This window comes from Balaenoptera borealis (assembly GCF_965194805.1).
Source record: "Balaenoptera borealis genome assembly, chromosome: 5".
NCBI lineage: Eukaryota > Metazoa > Chordata > Mammalia > Artiodactyla > Balaenopteridae > Balaenoptera > Balaenoptera borealis.
Window position 1 is genome coordinate 93,795,753 of NC_138862.1, and position 23,074 is coordinate 93,818,826.

At 35.3% G+C, this 23,074-nt stretch overlaps 1 protein-coding gene and 1 long non-coding RNA gene across 2 annotated transcripts in view; both read left to right on the forward strand.

The window, feature by feature from the left end:
- LOC309629817 overlaps positions 1 to 23,074 on the forward strand; it is a 613,218-nt gene that overhangs the window by 459,364 nt on the left and 130,780 nt on the right. The window lies entirely within an intron of this gene.
- SPATA16 (spermatogenesis associated 16) overlaps positions 1 to 23,074 on the forward strand; it is a 224,464-nt gene that overhangs the window by 81,803 nt on the left and 119,587 nt on the right. The window contains exon 3 of the mRNA XM_082394297.1: positions 13,563 to 13,652. Within this exon, the coding sequence (XP_082250423.1) occupies positions 13,563 to 13,652 (90 nt within the window). The remainder of the gene's footprint in view (positions 1 to 13,562; positions 13,653 to 23,074) is intronic.

The window sequence follows — 23,074 nt, forward strand, 5'->3', positions numbered from 1 at the left end:
GAACAAAAAATGAAAATGTCAAAAGATAGGTTGATATACTGTATTACTTAAAGACTGTTTTGTTGGGAGAACTGACCAAGTGATTTACTAACAGCTTTTACTGGACAGTCTTTGGCTTACAATGTAGATGAAAAATAAATGGGAATCCGTTTCATGTTTACTCTATCTAGGCATTTGACAGATGGAGAAAAAATTGGGAAGACACAATTACAGTCTACAAAAATGTGGGGTTTTTTTCAGGTTTTCAAATTATGAAAACTAATTTTGTAGTGGGAATTTTTTTCAAAGGGTCTACTTATCTATATCTCTACATCGTTTTATTACATAAACTGCCTTTCATTCCTCATCACATCTGCATACAGGTAAGGATTATGAAATTGTTTAAAGCTGACATTCAAATGGCATATAGGTGCAAAAGTCAGTGGAGAGAAGACCTTAGTATATTCAGGTCAAAACACATGTAGATCTCCCAGCGAATCTTAGATAAGATTGGGTTCTCTGGAGGCTCCTGAGAAAGACTGTGTTCAGTCACTCAGTAACATTGCTTTATTCCACAAACATTCACTGAATGCCCATTATGTGTCACGAATTTGCTAGAGGTCTCCAATACAGAGTAAGTAATAGAGTGAAAAAACTAAAAGGAATAGAGAGAAAAAGAAATGGTCTCCGTTGGTCAAAAAAGGCATATCACTGCACACTTCTAAAGATCCAGTAGGGTGCCATACCTATTTTTGATGATTCTTTGATATATGTCAACTGATGATATTCATGTTGATGAAGAATATGGAAGACTAAAATGAATATGAAAAAATATGGAAGCCCTAAAAGCTCCTTCTAAAGGTTCCTATTTCTTGGTATTGATGACCCATTAAATCTGTTATTTGATTCCCTTAACCTTCACTCTAGTTTTCTAAACAAGGAAATCTCATTCTCAATTTCTAAAGTAAAATATACTTAAACACTGATCCTAGTCATTATTTAATGTGTATTCACTATTAGCTCTATAAAGAGGACATACAATATTAACATCTCCCTTCTAACTATATATTTTTCAGAACTGTGACTATATAGCAATTTTTTAAGATATTTATCCTATTGACTCTTGGTCATGTCGAGAAATTAGGTATTTGTTGCTCACTTGAGTAATTCCATAATTCATTATTTTCCACATATAATTAATTGTAATTTGGGGGATAAAACATCAGGGATGATATTCAAGTTACTCCCCTATTTGGCTTCTTCTTTAAATTTGTTTTCTTCTGCTGTGTCATGTACATGCTGGGATCTCTAGAAATAGTTGAGAATGATTTCTTATTGTTGTTTCCCTAAAGAGTTAAGTTTGCTTTCATACTTTTGCAAAAACATGCTTTGCCACTAATTTGGCAGAGCTATATGCATTATTTGACAACAATCTACTGTAATTTTCTTATTTCAAAAACCAATGCCTTTAATTCTAATTTTATGCTCTAGTACTTCATAAAATAGTTCCATTTCTCCCATGTAAATTAAATTGGGTCATTTCATTGTTCTGTCTTGCTTGTCAATGTAAGATATTTAAAGAGAGTACATGGACTTCTCAATTCGTCTCAATACATTAAGGACTGTTATACTTTATTTTGGCTTTAATTCTAATTATCAATCTTTCGTAGTGAAGCAAGTGACCAAATAAAACACAACCACCAAGATTTCATTGAATCCTTTTGTAGTGACAGCACTATTGCTTAAGTTTCCTTTACATTCCTATTCCTTTCACCCACCCAGGAATTCTGGTTACTAGATTGAGATTTGGTATTATACCAACAGTCCATGGGGAAAGAAGTTCTAAGAAGCAACCACATGGAACAACTGCTGATCTTTCTGTAAATCTGTTACTGAGGACACAGATTGTTACATTATAGGACATCTTTGGATAAGGTGATCTTTCTGGTTGTACTACAAAAAATATTTGAATTGAGCAACTGGCTTATTTAAAACAAACTCTATGCCCTTCTTTCCATTAGCTACCTGCAAACCTAGAAGAAAACATGTAGTCCATGTCAACCAAACTCTTAGAATCTTGTGACACAGCTTTTATGTACTAACGTCATCTAGGTGTCAGCTTAACTTCCCTACGTTTAATCTTGCTTTCCTCATTCAGTTATTTTTTGTTTTATTTTTAATTGTGATGAAACACATGTAATGTAAAATTTGCCATCTTATCCATTCTTTAAATGCACATTTATTTTAACTTAACTTCATAAATATTCTATAAGCTGCTTTAAAATCTACCTAAAACAGAACATAAATAGATAATAATATAATCACTCATTCTTCAATATTAGGTATTCTGAGATTTTTCTACGATATTTTAATTTTTTGGACCTTGTTATGAACACTTTTTTATTTGTTAATGGTATGAATGTAAAAAACACTGCTTGCCTATCTGAACAAAAATTATCTATGTAGGGAGACAATTCTCCTTGGGTTGTAAACAAGGCATTGACTGGAATTTGCTCTGAACTATCGTTTCAAAGATGACTGTGTGATAAACAACCTTGGAAAAAAAGGCAAGTCCGCTTATAGGCTTGAAAGATGAAGATAGTGTCTCCCTCTAGACCTATAAACAGGCATGCTTACAATCCATTATAAAACATCTGTATTCTCTAAGCTCAGGATTCCTCTCCTATAATGCAACCTACTGAAATGTGAAGGCTGCACCTGGACTTCTCTGCATTGCTATCTGGGAATTTCAGCTCAAGGAACCAGTACAACAAAAGACTGATACACTGGCTACTGCTGTTGCTATGAGTAAGAAACTGTCCTTTGTCTCTAGCCTTGGAGGTTCAGGTCTTCTACAAGTACCCATGAAACTATGTCATGTTAACTTGTGAGCCTGAAAGTGGGGGAAAACTCAGACCTTTCACAGTGATCAACAATGTATTCTAAGAGATTTTTTGTGAATATCCTTGAAAGTCATTTAGCCGAATCTCCCACTCAGTCAAGAATTTCTTCTACACATCCTGACAGATGGCATTCTAAATATCACTTCAATGATTCCAGTAAAAGGAAACTCTTCTCAAAGCCTATTGCATCACTGGTTATTAAGTCCCTCCTTATCTTGAACTGAACTGTCTGTAACTCTATAATACTGGGTTTTGCCAGATCTCATCTGTTTTTACATAGAATAATTATTCTATTTTCCGCATGGCAGGCCTTTGTATCTGAAAGTACTTACTTAGTCTCCACTAACCTTACTTTACTCTCTAAACATATCAATATCATTCCATATTCTTCACACACTATGTTCTCTAGATCCACTGGACACTCTAGACACAACCCAAAATGGTGGTGATTCCCACAGATGTGTCTATATAGCTAAAACAGAATTCAGTGGAAATATCATTTATCATTTGAACAGAATGCCTTTGATTCATTTAACATAAATTTTATGTACAGTTTTTGTAGCTCTATCATACTGTCCTATCATGTTTAGCTTGTGATTAGTTAAAATATTCAGACTTTTTCCACATGGCCACACTCAAGCCATGATTATATTTGTAAAACTGATTTTTAGAATCTATAACATAAGATTTTTAACCTGCCCATATCATTTTGAATTTTGCTTCTGTTATCAGTGATTTTATTCTTTGTTAGGTAAAATTTATGTCATCTAAAAAATTTATAGCCATCCTTTCAATCTCTTAATCTTAGTCACTAATGGAAATATCATCCACAAAAAGGGCTAAGGACAAGCCATTAAACTTTCATAATAATCTACATACTTCAACAGTACTGATCAGTTGTTCAGCAAGTTATATTCTATTGAATGATGCCATTATCCAGCATAAATATCACCATCTTATCCACAAGGATATCATGCTTTGGCGAAATAAAAATGTTTCATATCCCTGGCATTCTCTAGGTCTACCAACTATTTCTAAAAGAATATGTCAGCATTTCACTAATATATTAAGAAGAATGTCATTCAGGAGAATGAGTCACTGCTAGTTTACTTTGCTAATGACTAAGCAAGGTAAAGGAAACTGAATTTAGGCATCTTCGCCTAAATAAGAAATTGCTTCCCTGATCCCTAATCTCATAAAAAGACTAAAGCCTTAAGCCCCTGAAACAGTGATAACTAATGTTCTCACTCACAGATTTCAGGCTTCTGATTGAGATGTAGAAGCAAAACACATCTGTCTCTGGGGCAACAGGTATGAAATTCTCCTGCCTCCATTGCCACTTCTGGATGTGGTTGGGAAAAGTCTATAACTTTATTGTGGTGATGGTTATAAACTTGTCAAAATGCATCAAACTGTACACTTTAAAAAGGTGAATACTACTATATGTAGATTATACCTCAATAAAATTGACTTAAATAAAAGTACATTAAAGTAAGAAGTTAATTTTCTAAAAATTAGAGAATAAATGTAGATGTAAAAAAAGAACATGAAATCAATATTGCCTTTAAAAACAAACTGAATTTTGAAATGGTAATAATCACCATTAAAACTTAGGTCTAGAAAGATCTCCCAGGGAACTTGAGTGAAGTAAAGGTATCTATCTTAATCCTTGACTTTAACATTCTGTTTATCAATTTAATGCTTTTTTTGAATCAGTAATTAATCCAAGTCATCCTTACAAAACAAAAGGACAAAGGACACAATCATGTTGATAGATCCAGAGGATATTTGAAAAAAAATTAAGCATTTATTTCTGATAATTGGAAAATAGTACTTTTTCTATTATTAGAATAGAAATAGTACTATTTCTATTAATTCATAATCATAATTATCAGTGAAATACTAAAGTATCCCTAGATCACCTCACTTATTTAAATTCCTTTTAAAAAAATTTTAACCTATGCAGTAAGAGAAGGAAAGAAAAATGTAAATATTGAAAAGCAGTACCAAACTTCATTATTTGCAAATGATGTGAATAAAACTAAATTACTGCAATATTAAAAAACAGATGTACAAAACTAAGTAATTTTAAAATACATATCTAAATGTTAACAATAAGAAGTTAGGAAGTGTAATAGAAAAAATCCCATTCTTATCAGACATACGTGTGGTGCTTCTCAAACTTTCCTGTGCATACAAATCACCTGAGGGTCTTGTTAAAATGCAGATACAGTAGGTTTAGGGATCAAGACTTTACAGTTCTAGTGAGCTCCCAGGTGTGTGTGCGCATGCTCACACACACACACGAATATTATCAGGTATAATTCTCATTGATAATTTTTAAACTTTAGAATTAATAAGAAATTTATAAAACCTCTATTTTCAAAAAGGTAAAGGAAGGTTAAAATATTACTGGGAGACATAAAAGAATATTTGAATGAAGAGAATGTCAGGTTCCTGGATTGGAAGACAATAGTAAAAAAAATGTCTATTCTTCCAAAAATTGCTTAATGCCTTTAACACCAATGAAAACCACTAAATGTGGGGGGTTCTGCAACTTTAAAAAATGAAGATTATAGTTCATCAAAGAATAAATATGCTATATTAGATCAATTTTTCACAAAGAGATCATTAGGCAGTTCTTTCCCTTCCAGAGATTAATGACAAGAATTAAAGAGCAGAAGCAAGAAGAACTACAGTCCTGCAGCCTGTGGAATGAAAACCACATTCACAGAAAGACAAAATGAAAAGGCAGAGAGCTATGTACCACGTAAAGGAACAAGATAAAACCCCAGAAAAATAACTAAATGAAATGGAGCTAGGCAACTTTCCAGAAAAAGAATTCAGAATAATGATAGTGAAGATGATCCAGGACCTTGGAAACATAATGGAGGCAAAGATCAAGGAGATGCAAGAAAGGTTTAACAAAGACCGAGAAGAATTAAAGAACAAACACCAGGAAGAATTAAATAACAAACAAAGAGAGATGAACAATACAATAAATGAAATGAAAAATACACTAGAAGGAATCAATAGCAGAATAACTGAGGCAGAAGAACGGATAAGTGTGCTGAAAGACAGAATGGGGGAATTCACTGCCATGGAACAGAATAAAGAAAAAAGAATGAAAAGAAATGAAGACAGCCTAAGAGACCTCTGGGACAATATTAAACACACCAACTTTCATATTATAGAGGTCCCAGAAGGAGAAGAGAGAGAGAAAGGACCAGAGAAAATATTTGAAGAGATTATAGTCGAAAACTTCCCTAACATGGGAAAGGAAATAACCACCCAAGTCCAGGAAGCGCAGAGAGTCCCATACAGGATAAACCCAAGGAGAAACACATCGAGACACATAGTAATCAAACTGACAAAAATTAAAGACAAAGAAAAAATATTGGAAGCAGCAAGGGAAAAATGACAAATAACATACAAGGGAACTCCCATAAGGTTAACAGCTGATTTCTCAGCAGAAACTCTACAAGCCAGAAGGGAGTGGCATGATATATTTAAAGTGATGAAAGCGAAGAATGTACAACCAAGATTACTCTACTGGCAAGGATCTCATTCAGATCCTTTGGAGAAATCAAAAACTTTACAGACAAGCAAAAGCTAAAAGAATTCAGCACCACCAAACCAGCTCTACAACAAATGCTAAAGGAACTTCTCTAAGTGGGAAACACAAGAGAAGAAAAGGACCTACAAAAAAAAACCCCAAAACAATTATGAAAGTGGTAACAGGAACATACATATTGATAATTACCTTAAATGTAAATGGATTAAATGCTCCAACCAAAAGACACAGGCTTGCTGAATGGATACAAAAACAAGACCCATATATATGCTGTCTACAAGAGACCCATTTCAGACGTAGGGACACATAACAGACTGAAAGTGAGGGGATGGAAAAAGATATTCCATGCAAATGGAAATCAAAAGAAAGCTGGAGTAACTATACTCATATCAGATAAAAGAAACTTTAAAATAAAGACAATTACAAGAGACAAAGAAGGACACTACATAATTATCAAGAGATCAATCCAAGAAGAAGATATAACAATTATAAATATATATGCACCTAACACAGGTGCACCTCAATACATAAGGAAAATGCTAACACCTATAAAGAGGGAATTGAAAGTAACACAATAATAGTGGGGGACTTTAACACCTCACTTACACCAATGGACAGATCATCCAGACAGAAAATTAATAATGCAGAGTGTCATACAGGAAACAATAGCTTTAAATAACACAACAGACCAGATATATTTAATTGATATTTATAGGACATTCCACTCAAAAACAACAGATTACACTTTGTTCTCAAGTGCACAAAAAACATTCTCCAGGATATATCACATCTTGGGTCTCAAATCAAGCCTCGGTAAATATAAGAAAATTGAAACCCTACCAAGCATCTTTTCCAACCACAACGATATGAGATTAGAAATCAATTATAGGGGGAAAAAATGTAAAAAAACACATACACATGGAGGCTAAACAATACCTTACTAAATAACCAAGAGATCACTGAACAAATCAAAGAGGAAATCAAAAAATACCAGAGACAAATGACAGTGAAAACACGACGATCCAAAACCCATGGGATGCAGCAAAAGCAGTTCTAAGAGGGAAGTTTATAGCAACACAATTCTACCTGAAGAAAGAAGAAAAATCTCAAATAAACAATCTAACCTTACACCTGAAGGAACTAGAAAAAGAAGAACAAACAAAACCCAAAGTTAGTAGAAGGAAAGAAATCATAAAGGTTAGAGCAGAAATAAATGAAATAGAAACAAAGAAAACAATAGTAAAGATGAATAAAACTAAAAGCTGGTTCTTTGAGAAGATAAACAAAATTGATAAACGTTTAGCCAGACTCATCAAGAAAAAGAGGGAGAGGACTCAAACCAGTAAAATTAGAAATGAAAACGGAGAAGTTACAACAGACAGCACAGAAATACAAAGCATCCTAAGAAACTACTACAAGCAACTCTATGCCAATAAAATGGACAACCTGGAAGAAATGGACAAATTCTTAGAAAGGTATAACCTCCCAAGACTGAACCAGGAAGAAATAGAAAATATGAATAGACCAATCACAAGTAATGAAATTGAAACTGTGATTAAAAATCTCCCAACAAACAAAAGTCCTGGTCCACATGGTTTCACAGGTGAATTCTATCAAACACTTAGAGAAAAGCTAACACCCATCCTTCTCAAACTCTTCCAAAAAATTGCAGAGGAAGGAACACTCCCAAACTCATTCTACAAGGCCACCATCACCCTGATACCAAAACCAGAATAAAGATACTACAAAAAATGAAAAGTACAGACCAATATCACTGATCAATATAGATGCAAAAATCCTCAACAAAATACTAGCAAACAGAATCCAACAATACATTAATAGGATTATACACCATGATCAAGTGGGATTTATCCCAGGGATGCATGGATTCTTCAATATACACAAATCAATCAATGTACTACACCATATTAACAAATTGAAGGAGGAAAAGCATATGATCATCTCAATAGATGCAGAAAAAAGTTTTGACAAAATTCAACACCCATTTATGATAAAAACTCTCCAGAAAGTGAGCAGAGAGGGAACCTACCTCAACATAATAAAGGCCATATATGACAAACCCACAGCAAACATCATTCTCAATGGTGAAAAACTGAAAGCATTTCCTGTAAGATAAGGAACAAGGATGTCTACTCTTGCCACTATTATTCAACATAGTTTTGGAATTCCTAGCCATGGCCATCAGAGAAGAAAAAGAAATAAAAGGAATACAAATTGGAAAAGAAGTAAAACTGTCACTGTTTGCTGAGGACATGATACTATACATAGAGAATCCTAAAGATGCCACCAGAAAACTACTAGAGCTAATCAATAAATTTGGTAAAGTTGCAGGATACAAAATTAATGCACAGAAATCTCTTGCATTCCTGTACACTAACAATGAAAGATCAGAAAGAGAAATTAAGGAAACAATCCCATTCACCATTGCAACAAAAAGAATAAAATACCTAGGAATAAACCTACCTAAGGAGGTAAAAGACCTGTACTCAGAACACTATAAGACACTGATGAAAGAAATCAAAGATGACACAAACAGATGGAGAGATATACCATGTTCTGGGATTAGAAGAATCAACATTGTGAAAATGATTATACTACCTAAAGCAATCTACAGATTCAATGCAATCCCTATCAAATTACCAATGGCATTTTTTACAGAACTAGAACAAAAAATCTTAACATTTGTATGGAGACACAAAGGCCCTGAATAGCCAAAGCAATCTTGAAGGAAAAAAACAGAGCTGGAGGAATCAGACTCCCTAACTTCAGACTATACTACAAAGCTACAGTAATCAAGACAATATGGTACTGGCACAAAAGAAGAAACATAGATCAATGGAACAGGATAGAAAGCCCAGAGGTAAATCCATACACCTATGGTCAACTAATCTATGACAAAGCAGGCAAGGATATATGCTGAGAAAAGACAGTCTCTTCAAGAAGTGGTGCTCGGAAAACTGGACAGCTACATGTAAAAGAATGAAATTAGAACACTCCCTAATACCATACACAAAAATAAACTCAAAATGGATGAAAAACCTAAATTTAAGACCCGACACTATAAAACTCTTAGAGGAAAACATAGGAAGAACACTCTTTGACATAAATCACAGCAGGATTTTTTTTGACCCACCTTCCAGAGTAATGGAAATAAAAACAAAAATAAACAAATGGAACCTAATGAAACTTAAAAGCTTTTGCACAGCAAAGGAGACCATAAACAAGACGAAAAGACAATCCTCAGAATGGGAGAAAATATTTGCAAATGAGACAACAGACAAAGGATTAATCTCTAAAATATACAAACAGCTCACGGAGCTCAGTATCAAAAAAACAAACAATTCAATTAAAAAATGCGCAGAAGACCTAAATAGACATTTCACCAAAGAAGACATACAGATGGCCAAGAGGCACATGAAAAGCTGCTCAACATCACTAGTTATTAGAGAAATGCAAATCAAAACTTCAATAAGGTATCACCTCACATCGGTCAGAATGGCCATCATCAAAAAATCTACAAACAATAAATGCTGGAGAGGGTATGGAAAAAAGTGAACCCTCTTGCACTGTTGGTGAGAATGTAAATGGATACAGCCACTATGGAGAACAGTATGGAGGTTCTTTAAAAAACTAAAAATAGAATTACCATATGATCCAGCAATCCCACTACTGGGCATATACCCAGAGAAAACCATAATTCAAAAAGAGTCATGTACCACCATGTCCATTGCAGCACTATTTACAATAGCCAGGACATGGAAGCAACCTAAATGCCCATCGACAGATGAATGGAAAAAGAAGGTGTGGTACATATATACAATGGAATATTACTCAGTCATAAAAAGGAACGAAATTGGGTCATTTGTAGAGACGTGGATGGACCTAGAGACTGTCATACAGAATGAAGTCAGAAAGAGAAAAACAAATATCGTATATTAACACATATATGTGGAATCTAGAAAAATGGTACAGATGAACCAGTTTGCAAGGCAGAAATTGAGACACAGATGTAGAGAACAAACATATGGACATCAAGAGGGAAAAGTGGGCGGGGGGAGGGGGTGGGATGAACTGGGAGATTGGGATTGACATATATACACTAATATGTATAAAACAGATAACTAATAAGAACCTGCTGTATAAAAAAATATATAAAATAAAATTCAAAAAAAAAGGTATGTCATTTTAGAAAGCATTGAATAAACCAATAAAAGGATAAAAACTAGGCTTTACAATCAGCACTAGCATTTTCATGCCAAATACCTAACTGGGCAATTATAAGCACACAGTGAATGCTGCAATAATTATAAGGGAGCCAAAAGTAATAAACTGCCAAATATAATATCTCATCTCAAATTTCTAAACTTCCTTTTATAGGTAGACTTCCACCTGTCAGGGTAGACTGGGTCCTGGTCTTTTTGCATCCTCTTCTGAAGCTGTGATTTACATGGCTTAGTATAGGGTGGTGTTATGGTTTAAGAGAGCCTAGTCTAGTTTAGCAATAGTGATTTCTAAACTCATGTCCTCTAATGTATTTCTTCAGCACCAAAGAAAGGACTTGTAATTACAAGCAATTTTTTTAAAATCTATTCTTTTTAAATATTACACTGAAACAGTGTTTATCTCATCAACCCTCACAACCCACAGAAATCTCCTCCTCCACCAAGGCCACTTTGATCATTCCTCCTCTCCCTCCTCCCTCTATTGTATTAAACCCTTCTCTCACACTCCTCCTGCCCACCACACCCCATCCTTTTCTTCAGCCTAATCCATTTTTATCAAAAGAACACGTCCGGCAAAGCGAGATTCTTTGGAGAATAGCATAGCAAAACCAAAATACCACATCATGGGCAAAGAGATGTCAAAGACAAGAAATGGTCATTCAGTAAGGATTTTGTCTCATCACATTTTCAGACATTTGCTAAAAATGCATAAGTGAATAAAGATTACAAAGTAAAAGGAAAGAATTAGCTACAATGTGGAAGAAAAAGTTCTGGTCAGAGTTGGAAGACCCAGGCCCCTAGACAGAGCACTGTTCTTTTCACTCTGATCTAATTTTACAAGATTACTTTTACACAGATAAAATACACAAAATGCTTTATAAACATACTTTTTTCTGAATTAATATAAAGTATTAGTAGTAGATATTAATAGTTCAGTATGGATGTGGAATAAACTTATGTAATAGGCTTTAAATTTCCAATATTTTAATCAGAAATCAACAAAGCAAATGGTCTGTGTTCTAGGGAGATTAATGTATTCATTTGTACAAATTACTAGTCATAGAATGCAGTAAAACTTTACTAACTCAGGCCCCGCTAATTCAGAAATCATCATAGAGAAGGAGTAAGGTAAAATATGAAGTACTGTAGCTAGAGATGGGAAACATAGTAATAAACGTGAAGCAGCATTGCAACTAACTAGTTTATGATTTTAGAGAGATCCCTTAGCCTCTCTGGATTCTGTTCACTTGTGTTTAAAGTAAGCTGAATTATTCAGTCAATCCATCTGATCGTCATATAATTCTATGATTCTATGTACGTCAGATAGATGCCTCTTTTTTTACTTTATTCTTTCTATAAGCAATGTTTCTGGGAATGGAATTATTCTTGTCTGCATTTTTTTTAGTCTGCAGTTCATGAATAGTCTTAAGGGGTCACATGAATTACCTAAATTTGGGCAACCATGTGTATGTGCATTTTTCTGGACAGAGATCCATAGCTTTCATCCGATTCTCAAAAAGCTCTGTGAACCTCTCCAGAAAAGATTAAGAACCACTTACTTCAATAATGAACTAAGGGGCTTCCCTGGTGGCGCAGTGGTTGAGAATCTGCCTGCCAATGCAGGGGACACGGGTTCGAGCCCTGGTCTGGGAAGATCCCACACGCCGCGGAGCAACTAGGCCCGTGAGCCACAGCTACTGAGCCTGCGCGTCTGGAGCCTGTGCTCCGCAACAAGAGAGGCCGCGATAGTGAGAGGCCCGCGCACCGCGATGAAGAGTGGCCCCCACTTACTGCAACTGGGGAGGCCCCTCACACAGAAACGAAGACCCAACTCAGCCATAAATAAATAAATAAAATAAAGAACTAATTCCAAGTGATTCTCAGCAACTCTTAAAAACAGGCTCACAAAAAGATTGCTTAATAATCCTGTGTTGGTTCTGTAACATTTGTATCTTACATCAATAACACAACACTCTATTATGATATAAGCTATACCTTAAAATTTAACTAATGGCTGTCTCCTCATCTGGTGATGAATCATGGTCTATATCTGTCTAGTTCACCTCATTATATCAAATGCCTTGAACAGTGCCTGGTTCTCAGTGAAGCAAGGAAGAGGAATGGCTGCCAGTTTATCTCTAGAGGAAGAGGGCAGCTATGGAGTGATCATCATCTCATCTGAGCTTGAACTGAGACTGCAGAACTCTGAGATAATGAAAAAATCCGCAAGCAAGGATAGATAATCTTATCCAAAAGTCAAGCCTTGTAATTTCAATAAAAGAAAATGGAAACCCAAAGTGAACAAGGGTCTTACCAAAAGTGGCAAGTTCAGGACCAGAGTCCTTAGCCAATGGTACAGGGCTCCTTCCATTTCACTACATTGTCCAGCTGGGGGAAAACACAGAACCCAATGTGGAGTGCAAACAAACATGTCACCCAAATTCCAGTTCCTTTCTTTTAACTGAAATTCAGCAGCTAACAATCTCCTCCTTCATTATAGGTAGACATACCATAAATATGTCTATCTGTGATCTTTGCCTGATTTATTAATATATAACAAACAAAATAACACCATGTCTTATATGTAATATAAGTTGGATTCAAATTTGTTGCCATTGTTATATCTATAAAAGTTAGCCTGTGTTATAAATAAAATTGCTTTTATCATGCAAACTTAATTTTTCAATAATGCTTGTTTATTTGTCTTAAATGACAATTACAGGAAGAAAAATGATCCATTTACTAGTTATCTTTTAAAATATATAGTATGTAAAATTGAATGAATGTTATTTCATTCCTATACACTTCTGGTAATTGACTTTCAAAAGCTTAATAACATTTGCGTTTCTTTTATCTTTTCAGGAGCATTGTTTTAAACCCAGCCTATTTCCGAAATCATCTTCGTCAGGCAACAGTGTTTAGATGTCTGGAGAGATATTCAGAAGCTGCCCGGTATGTTTGTTATAACTTTTGTGAAGACTTATTTAGAGTTAAACTAATTTTATTCTCAGCTTCTGGTAATAGCATAATAGAACTTTCCATTTCTCACATGGAATATGATTTTACCGGAATTATTGTCTTATAAACGTCAAACCAACAATTATTGACTATCTTTTTCTTTAATTAAAGCCATTCTGTGTTCATAGCTCTTAGTAAAATTCAAACTTTCCAGCCATGAGGTCACTGATAATGATGGGAAAACTTCCAGGGAAGATTAGAAATGAACTTGACCTCTTGCTCTCAAGTACATTCCTGATCCTGGTTGTAAGGACACAGTTTTGTGGCTATCTCTTTCTTGAGTTCTGGAAATAAAATCCAACCCACATAAAAAGGATACCAGCAGCCCATTTCTAGAGAAGATGGCATCAGTTATAACACCAAAGGTTGTTAGAGGTGTCCTAAAGTATTGTCTCTTGGACCCACAATATGTTTCATAAAAACCTGGTGAAGAAGCTCCTGATATTCTCATCCCCAGAACCTAGACTTACGTCAAAGAATTGCAAGATTTGTGCAACAGCCTCAATGCTACACTCAGAATTCCTTTGCACCTGTGACAACCAACGCGTTTTATTCCTGAGTCAAGATCATCATATCAGACTCCCCTTCTCTTTGATAAATTCTCTCAAAGAATTTTCTTCATCTCTCAATGTATAGGTACCTATTGTTTCTTACCCATCCACTTTACCACCCCAGGAATTTATCAAGAAAATGTGAGTGGTTTCTATAGATACTCCAACCATAACTCCTAGGGAGAAATCCACAGTAATAGGAATGGGGAGCCTAGGTTGCTGGTGGCTACTATCTCTAGAACATTTGCAAATAACACTTTCTTGGAAAATGAAGTTTAAGAAATTTAAATAGATAATAGAATGATTCCATAAAATTGATACTATGAGTTTGACATGAATTCCATTTTATAAGATGGTCTTAGGAATTACTTGAACTCAATTAAACGATGGATATGGAAGGCAGAATTAATCTCAACTACTCTCACTTTGCAGTCAAACAACCAATATGCCACAATATCTATTTACCTGTGTGTTAGTGCCCACTTTTAAAAATTAGAATAGGTCTCTATCAATCTTGTTTTTACATTCTATTTTTCCTTATACTCTTTTCCTGAATGTTTTATCTTACATTACCCACATACGACTTCTTCCTATTTTTTTTTTATTAGTCCAACTTTTCATTTTGTCTACTGAGTTGTCCCTGTGGCTTATTCTCTTCCCACACACACTATGCAAATGAGAGGGAATTTAAGCGATGATAGTAAGCTTCCTTCTGTCCCACACTTTATAAAGGTCACTAGCTACAAATGAAGCTAATGAGCTCAGCATAAACAGATACAGTTATCTGTAAAATAGTTTTCTTTAAGAGGTGGTTCACTAATGTGTCTTCTGACTCTAATCAAAAGATAATAGGAGAAAGCTAGATGCAACTTCAGAACTAGATTGTAACTAGTTAAAATTGCTAGTAGTGTGTTGGGTTAGCTTGTACAGACTCTAGAGAGCCCACTGTTAAATATTCAGGAATATTGGGAGAGCCAGTTGTTAACTGTAGGAGAAATTAGCATTGCTGGGAGAATTTACACTATGGAAACTGGCAAATGCTACAAACCCAGGATTTTGGAGTTTGGGGGAGAGCCAGATACCAGTAGATCATTGACTATAACTTAATTGTATCAGCCTAACTGCTTGAGTTAAAGTGGTGATGAAAATTCTTTACGGTTCCTAAAATAAATGAATAAACAATGAGAACTTGAAAATTAGGAATTTGTCAGTACCTACCGTGTAATATTGGCACTAAATATCCATTTACCTTGACATGTATATCCCTGAAGTGCAATAAGTGTTTCTGTGTAATATCATTTGATGACTAACTTGACAATGATCCTTGAGAAAATTCCTGATAATTGTTGGCTATACGGGTGTGGACTTTCCAAAAGAGAAGCAGATACAAGTGTTTTTCATCTTGGTTTCCTTGGCAATTACAATCCTTAATACAGAGTATTAGTCATCCTCTTTTCCCCTCAAGGGAAAGAATACTATGAACCATGAAGACGAATATCTTAGTGTCTCTTAGCTATTTGATTTCTAGTGTAAAACACTAAACACAAATCACTGTATTAAGCATTCATATTTATCAATCAATTGCTTGGATACTTAGGTAGTTTGGTTCAGGTCTCTTACAAGCACATTATATTAAAACTAATTGAAAAAGCCCACATATCAAGGTTATTTCCTCTAAGAAACCAATCAGTCATATTTCTGAGATTGAGAAGCACCTACCAAAGAATGCCATTACCATGTAACTTAGGAAGTCTTAAAACCATGATTCCCAGTGAAGTAGATCATCTTCCATCTGGTCCAAGACCATTTACAACCAGTCCCTGGAAACTGGGTTATCTAAAATTTTCTGAGCCTAACCAGCTCTACCCAGGAAGGAATTCATAGAGAACAGTCCAGAAAAGATTTCCAGGACAGCTTCACAAAATCGCAGATTCTCAACCAGAAAGGCTATAGGAAATGTGATTGAATAGAGGGTATCAGTCAATGGGCGTATTGACTGATTATGACAGGTATTATGACAATGGGCAGATCCTTTTATTTTATTGGTCAATATCTTTTCAGAAACATCATACCAGAAGAAAGAGCCCGAATATATAAATGGTAGGAAGCTGAATAAAAATAAGGATATTTAATTTTGATATAGGCTCTGCAGGGATGCTGGTCACCCTTGAGAAGACACCTGGCACCAGTTAAACTGATGAAATCACATTTTCATACCATAAATCTAAATTGAGATTACTGTAACCCCCACAAGAAACAGCCAACCTGTGAGGCCTTACCTGAAATAGCCAGTAGCCTAGCTCTTTAACATTGCTCTGTTTCCATGCCTATAAAAGTGTACGTGTTGAGGGCTTCGCTGGTGGCGCAGTGGTTGGGAGTCTGCCTGCCAGTGCAGGGGACACAGGTTCGAGCCCTGGTCTGGGAAGATACCACATGCCGCGGAGCAACTGGGCCTGTGAGCCACAACTACTGAGCCTGCGCGTCTGGAGCTTGTGCTCCGCAACGGGAGGGGCCGCGATAGTGAGAGGCCCGCGCACCGCGATGAAGAGTGGCCCCCGCTTGCCGCAACTGGAGAAAGCCCTTGCACAGAAATGAAGATCCAACACAGCCAAAAATAAATAAATAAATAAAATTTAAAAAAATAAAATAAAATAAAGGAATTCCTTGAAAAAAAACAAAAAGTGTACGTGTTGAAATAAAATGTTCTTGCTCAAATCTGTCCCTCCTCCAACACACGCACACGCACACACACACACACACACATTTGGCCTACTTTCATAAGAAAGATGATAAGCCAGGAAACAATATGCAGAGATGTAAAAAAGCATACAAACAAAAGTCAAGACTATTTTATGAAGGAACTAATAACTTGATAATACGAACAGCAGAAAGTCTTTCATCTCTGTATGCTCACTGACTAGCACAGGCCTTGGCACAAACCAAGTTCGGGGTTTACAAATTAAACTAGCTAGTTTCTGAGTTTGTGATTACTAACCATTTAGCTGCATCAGTAAGGAGATATTACATGAAATTCTTGGTACAACCCTGGTTGAAAAGTAAATATTAAGAGTATGCACATAGTAGTAAAGTCATGTGATAGGGTCATGCCTCCTACAGTGAAGATTCACGAGGCAAAAAACTGATGACATTGCACCTAATCTTTATTTAAGACCACTCTGTGTAAGAGGAAGCAAACAGAAGGTAACACTAAGCGAGAAAACACAACAAAGCCTCTTTATCCATCACTAAGGAAGAATTAGCTGTGTGTTTCTGCATATGTGAACTAGACCAGGGGACACTAGAGCAGGAATAACACATTCAAATGCTTACAAAGCCCACGCATATGGTGTGTGAATTATAAGATAAAAGGGTGTTGTATGAACTACAGAAGACTGGAGCTCACTAACTAGAGTGAGTGTACAATTTCTCTCTCAGACTGAACACTGTGAGAGTGCAAGTGGGCATATTTAAGAATTATACTAGGAAAACAGGCATAAACCAGGACTATCATTAGCACACTGGCCATATGGTCACCCTACCACTGGCCCTTCTGAAGGGAGTAGCCTTATTCAAGTCCAGCTAATGCTGCTGTATAGAAATATAGGTTCAGTGTTGCAGATTTTTCAAGAAATAGTATAATAATTCAGAGCTTTCCAAGAAATTTCTTGACTTTTAAATGTTGGCAATTACTTCAAGTTTTTCAAACACGGTGTCATCATAAGAAAGCTGAAGTAGTCCCATTCATGAAAATGTAGTTCTCTGAAGAATCAATTGGCCAGGTGACCAATTTGCAGAATTCACCAAATTTCAAGTTTACTAGAACCTTATTTTAAGAAATAATCTTACTGACAAATTAATATGAATACATTTTCTTATGTACATATTCCTCATGAATACATTCAGCAAATCTTGTTAATTTTTGAAAATTTTCAGTTTTTAAAAGCTATGGTTATAGAACGATTTATTCTCATAAATATGTTCTTCTTGTGTGTATGATTATTACTCTACTGTTCTTGAATATTCTATGACTATTTTCTTCTTATTAACATAACCAAAATTTTAATTTGGAAGTTTAACAATTTATACTAATTTCTTTCTCATATTTTAAAAGCCACTTTTTTTGTTTTTAACATTTCATCATTTTTAAGATCCATTCCCCAATTTTTGGAGAGTGAGCAAATTTGCCTGTGTGATCAAGTATATTTTTAACTGTTTATAGCATTTACAACAACTTGTATTTAATGAGGAGATTTTAATAGCATTCTACTTTAGCTCCTGAAGCTAGAAAAAGCCAAGATAGGGAAAATGAACAGTGAGCAACACAGCACAATCTGGGCTGTGGATCCCACAGAGGGGAGACTGAAGAACAGAGAGAAACCGTAGGCTGCAGAACCCTGGAGCCCTGGCTCCTTCGAATCCATCTGTAGGATTAATACAAATTTTTTAAAGAGTTAAAATAAGCTGTCTTAGTAAATAAGCATATTTATAAATTTAACAAATTGGTCATTTGACAAACTCATCATCTGATGAATTGATTGGGAGCCCACAGAAGGCTGTGGGCCACAGCATCAGATTTGAAGCCGGGAAGTCAAGTCCTCTCTCCAGCTCTAAAGGAATACGGGAGTTGAATTCCTCCACAGTAAAGGCTGAGCTTCCTCCTACCAGCATGAGGATTCCTTCCCACATCAAAGTTTGTGCAAGGCCAGTTGGGGGAAGATTTTAGTCTAAAAACAGCAGTCCACTGTTAGAAAAAGGTGTTACCTTACAGAGTTCAACAGCTTCAGTTTACTATCTACAACAAATCTGGTCTGCTCTATATTTTGAAATAATATTATTTAGTGCCGTGTAATGTATGTAATATTGTGAGAAATAGAGTAAATAATACAATATGTAGTATAAAATTTTTTTAATCTTTGCCCTGCTTAAAGTACTGCACTAAATGACACACTGGATTTCGGAGCTATTGTATATTACATGTGCTTTTCAGGATTAAAAAAACAAATTGGTGAGATGCCACCAAGTTGTATCTGTCTGCTTCTTAATACACTAAGAATTTTCTCCCTCCTAGCTATTTCTCAGCTTTGCCTCTCCCACTCTTGACCTCTGACAGTGCCTTTCAGTTCACTCCTATTTTATCATTTTGGCTACCTGCCATTCCCATCCTCCTTCTCTGCACTTCCCTTTTTTCTTGTTTCATGACACTTACCTTTTCTGAAAAAAAGAAAAGTCCCTTCTTTGTGAGTATCCCCTTGCTTCTGGTCATTAATAAGCCATTCTCCAAGCATCTCATTCATTCTGTAAGACTTTGACTTTCCTTGGTAATTGCCATTGTTTTAACTAATTAGTGGTTACATTTGTTTTTGCTTTATCTTATTTTTGATACTCTGAGACAAATTAGAATATTTGAATTTTCAAGAAATCTGCTCTATGGATGAATGTACAATGAAAATCTCAAACAATAAATTCCTTAAAACACAGATTCTTTTAGAAATGAATTGTCAGCTATGGCTAAGGTGTGACACATTAGAGTATCAATGTTTGAATGAGAATTAGTTTAAACACTTAAGGTCTGGGCTCTGCATGGGTATCAGGATGTTCTAGGGATGTTTCTTTGCCAGGTAGTATGTTACTGTTAAGCCAAATCAAAACATGATATTTCAAGATGCATGAATTCATAGCTACCCTCACTGACAAGCCAAACAGTAGAGGTTAGTAGAGGTGGGAGTAGGTAAGTTTCCTGAGACCCAGCAGGGGATTTGGGGATTTGATTTTGTTGTTGTTTTCTTATGTAAGTTGGTCCTACTGGAAATTGAAAATAATGCATATATAAATCACAATCTGTCAAAAGAAAAGGGTGACCCCAAAATTAACTGAAGTGTTTGTTCAGAAATCTGGTAACATAAGGCAGTGGTGTTGCTGTAGATAAGCAGTCACTCAGGGGTAGTAGTACAGTAGCAACAACGAAAAAACTGTGTCAGCTTTTTTGATGTCATGGAACTCTATGATTTTAAGTGAGATTATTAGGTATCTTGCAAGGGAGGAGAATATACTGACAGGCAGACTCAAGACAAGTGATTCTGAAGAGATGATAGTAGTGTTGGGAGGTTATTTTAACAGTTCTGATTCAACTGGAAGTGTAAAATCCATTCATTCACCATGCAAGATGCTAAAAATACATCACAGGGTTTTTTGGTTAAAGTAAGTTCTCATTTATGCCCGCAAATAGATTAAATGAAGACTATAGGCTAATTTTTATTCTTAAATTGGCCATCTGCCTGAAGGGCTTTCTTTCTTTTTACTGGAGGCAGTTCACCACTGCGAGAACAGCTTTAGTGTGGTCTGGCATTAGTCAGTCATACATAACACACAGTTAGGCATGATCATTCCACCACTAAATTGACTTTCCTTTTCCCTACATATGACAAAGCTGCATGAACCCTAAGCACTGTGAAAATGTTGCTTCCTTATGTATGATTTCTAAAACTGACATTAATAAAGAGATATTTAGTCATTTCACATGACTTAGGTTAAATATAAGACTACAGCACACCCAATTTTTATATGTGTAAGGTGTAGTGTTTGTGATTTCAAGGAAAAAAGTGAACACTAAAATATACTACAGCTTCACATTTCTAGCCATCTATTAGGTATTAAGGATTTAACATTGCAGATTTATAAATGTCTAACTTTATAATAAAAACGCTAAATGTAAGGCTATAATGACATCAGGTGGCTTAAAAAGTAATTCTGTTGCCTTAAGAAAAGTTTTGAACATGATCTAAATTATAAGTAAATTACTGCAAGGACACATAATCTTATATAAATATAGAAAAAAATTTTACATCAGGCTGTAACAACAACATCTGAAAATCCATTAGAGAAAAAAAAACATTGACTGAGTTTGTGAATTCTCCATCTTGCTGATGTTTATCACGGTATTTTTGTCCCTTTTCTCTTTTGAATGGTATGCTATGCATTTGCATTACCTTTAAACATTTCTAAAATAATTTAGAAATGCACAATTCTTGGACTGTGTGCACTTTCTGCAAATATTGGTCTAGAAAACATGTAGCAGAGTACAGAGAAAGATTTCTCTTTTTTGCTATAGATCCAACCTTGCATCTTTTAAAAAGTGGGTGGAGCAATGAAGACAATGTAAGAGAGAATGCAGAAAAGCCCTAGGGTGTCACGTTTAAAATATGAAGAAATAAAGATCTCTTCCCTCCCTTCTTCCCTTCAATCAGACATCCACCTGATTCCATATTTTCTACAATAACAGAATGTAGAAAACCAATTAAACATTCAAAAGTTTAATCCAAAGGAGCTACAGTTTAACTCAGAGTTTTGTGCTGTTTTCTAATATCTAAGTGTTGCCAAGTGAATCAGAGTTTAGTCTGTAAATGTTAAAATTATGATAAATGGCTCAAAAGCTCCATATTTTTAATCTGTAAATTGGAGATAATAATAGCATCTGTGTCACAGAGGTTATTATGAGGATAAATGAGACAATTTATATTGTGCACTTAGCACAGTACTTGGCACATCATAAACTCTCAATAAAGAATGAGCTATTATCATTGTTTCTGTTGTTGTTAACAATTAGAGCTCTTTGAAGATAGCTGAAGCTACCTCAAGAGACAATGAGTTTCTCAACATTGAAACCAGAATTTGTTGAGCAGTCCTTTAGCTGAAGTACTGCACTACGAGAGACGAGCTTGCACCCCAAGACTATTTGATCCCATCTCACTCTGAATCAGCACATCTGTGTTTTTGGAAAGACCACTGTTAACAAGGGGTTGAAGGACAAGATTCTCGCTGCTTTAAGGAGTTAAAAGAGGCAAGATTGTGACTTTAAAATATTTTTGTGTATGAATATATTATGAATTTTAGCATCCTGTTTCAGTCTGAGTGATATTCCAATTATTCTTTAAGGGAGTTACAATGTGGAGGTCTCTGGGGTTGGCAGGTGGAACTTTAAATCACACAGAGAAAAAGAAGTGTTCAGTCACCTGGTTTTTATGCCAATTCTCCCTTTTTTCCTTTCCTCAGTTCTGTCAAAAATAGCAATACCTTGACAAAAGATTTAGGCTGGAAATACTAACACTGCCAGAAACTAAAATTCTTCACCCTTCTTTTTAATACCTGCATTGGTCCATCACGCTATTTTGCACATAAATTAATTCTGATGCCACTAATTGTGAAAATTGCTTATAAGTCAAAAGTTCTGATTTTGTACCTGTCTGCTAAAGAGGAATCATCTACACTAGAGAATTACAGTCAAGGCAGAAAGAACTGTGTTCTACTCCCAGGGCTACAAATGACTGGCTATGTGTGACCTCGGGCAAGTTAATTAAGTAAGCTCTTTGAGTTTCAATTTCCTCAACCATAAAATGAAGATAATAATACTACCTTACAAAGTAAGCATAAGGATTAAATAAAATAATGAATATAAAACACTAAACTCAGTACCTGGCACATAATAAGTCCTCAATTAATTATTGCTGTTGCTATCGTTGTAACAAGCTTTGAAGAATGAGGTTTAAAATCCTAATACATTCACTCTGAATTAATTCTATTGAGTGAAACTTTGGTATAAACATTATACTACTAAACTACTACCCCAGTTTATCTCCATTTTAGCAGCTATCATCTATGACCTCCTGCTCTTTGCCAAACTTTATGTCAGATGCTTGTCTTGCATCATCTTTGTTCCTCACAACTCTGCAAAGAAATTATATTCTGCATTTTTTAGGTGAGAAAACTTAAGCTACAGTTTGAATGACTTGTCAGAAATCACACCATTGA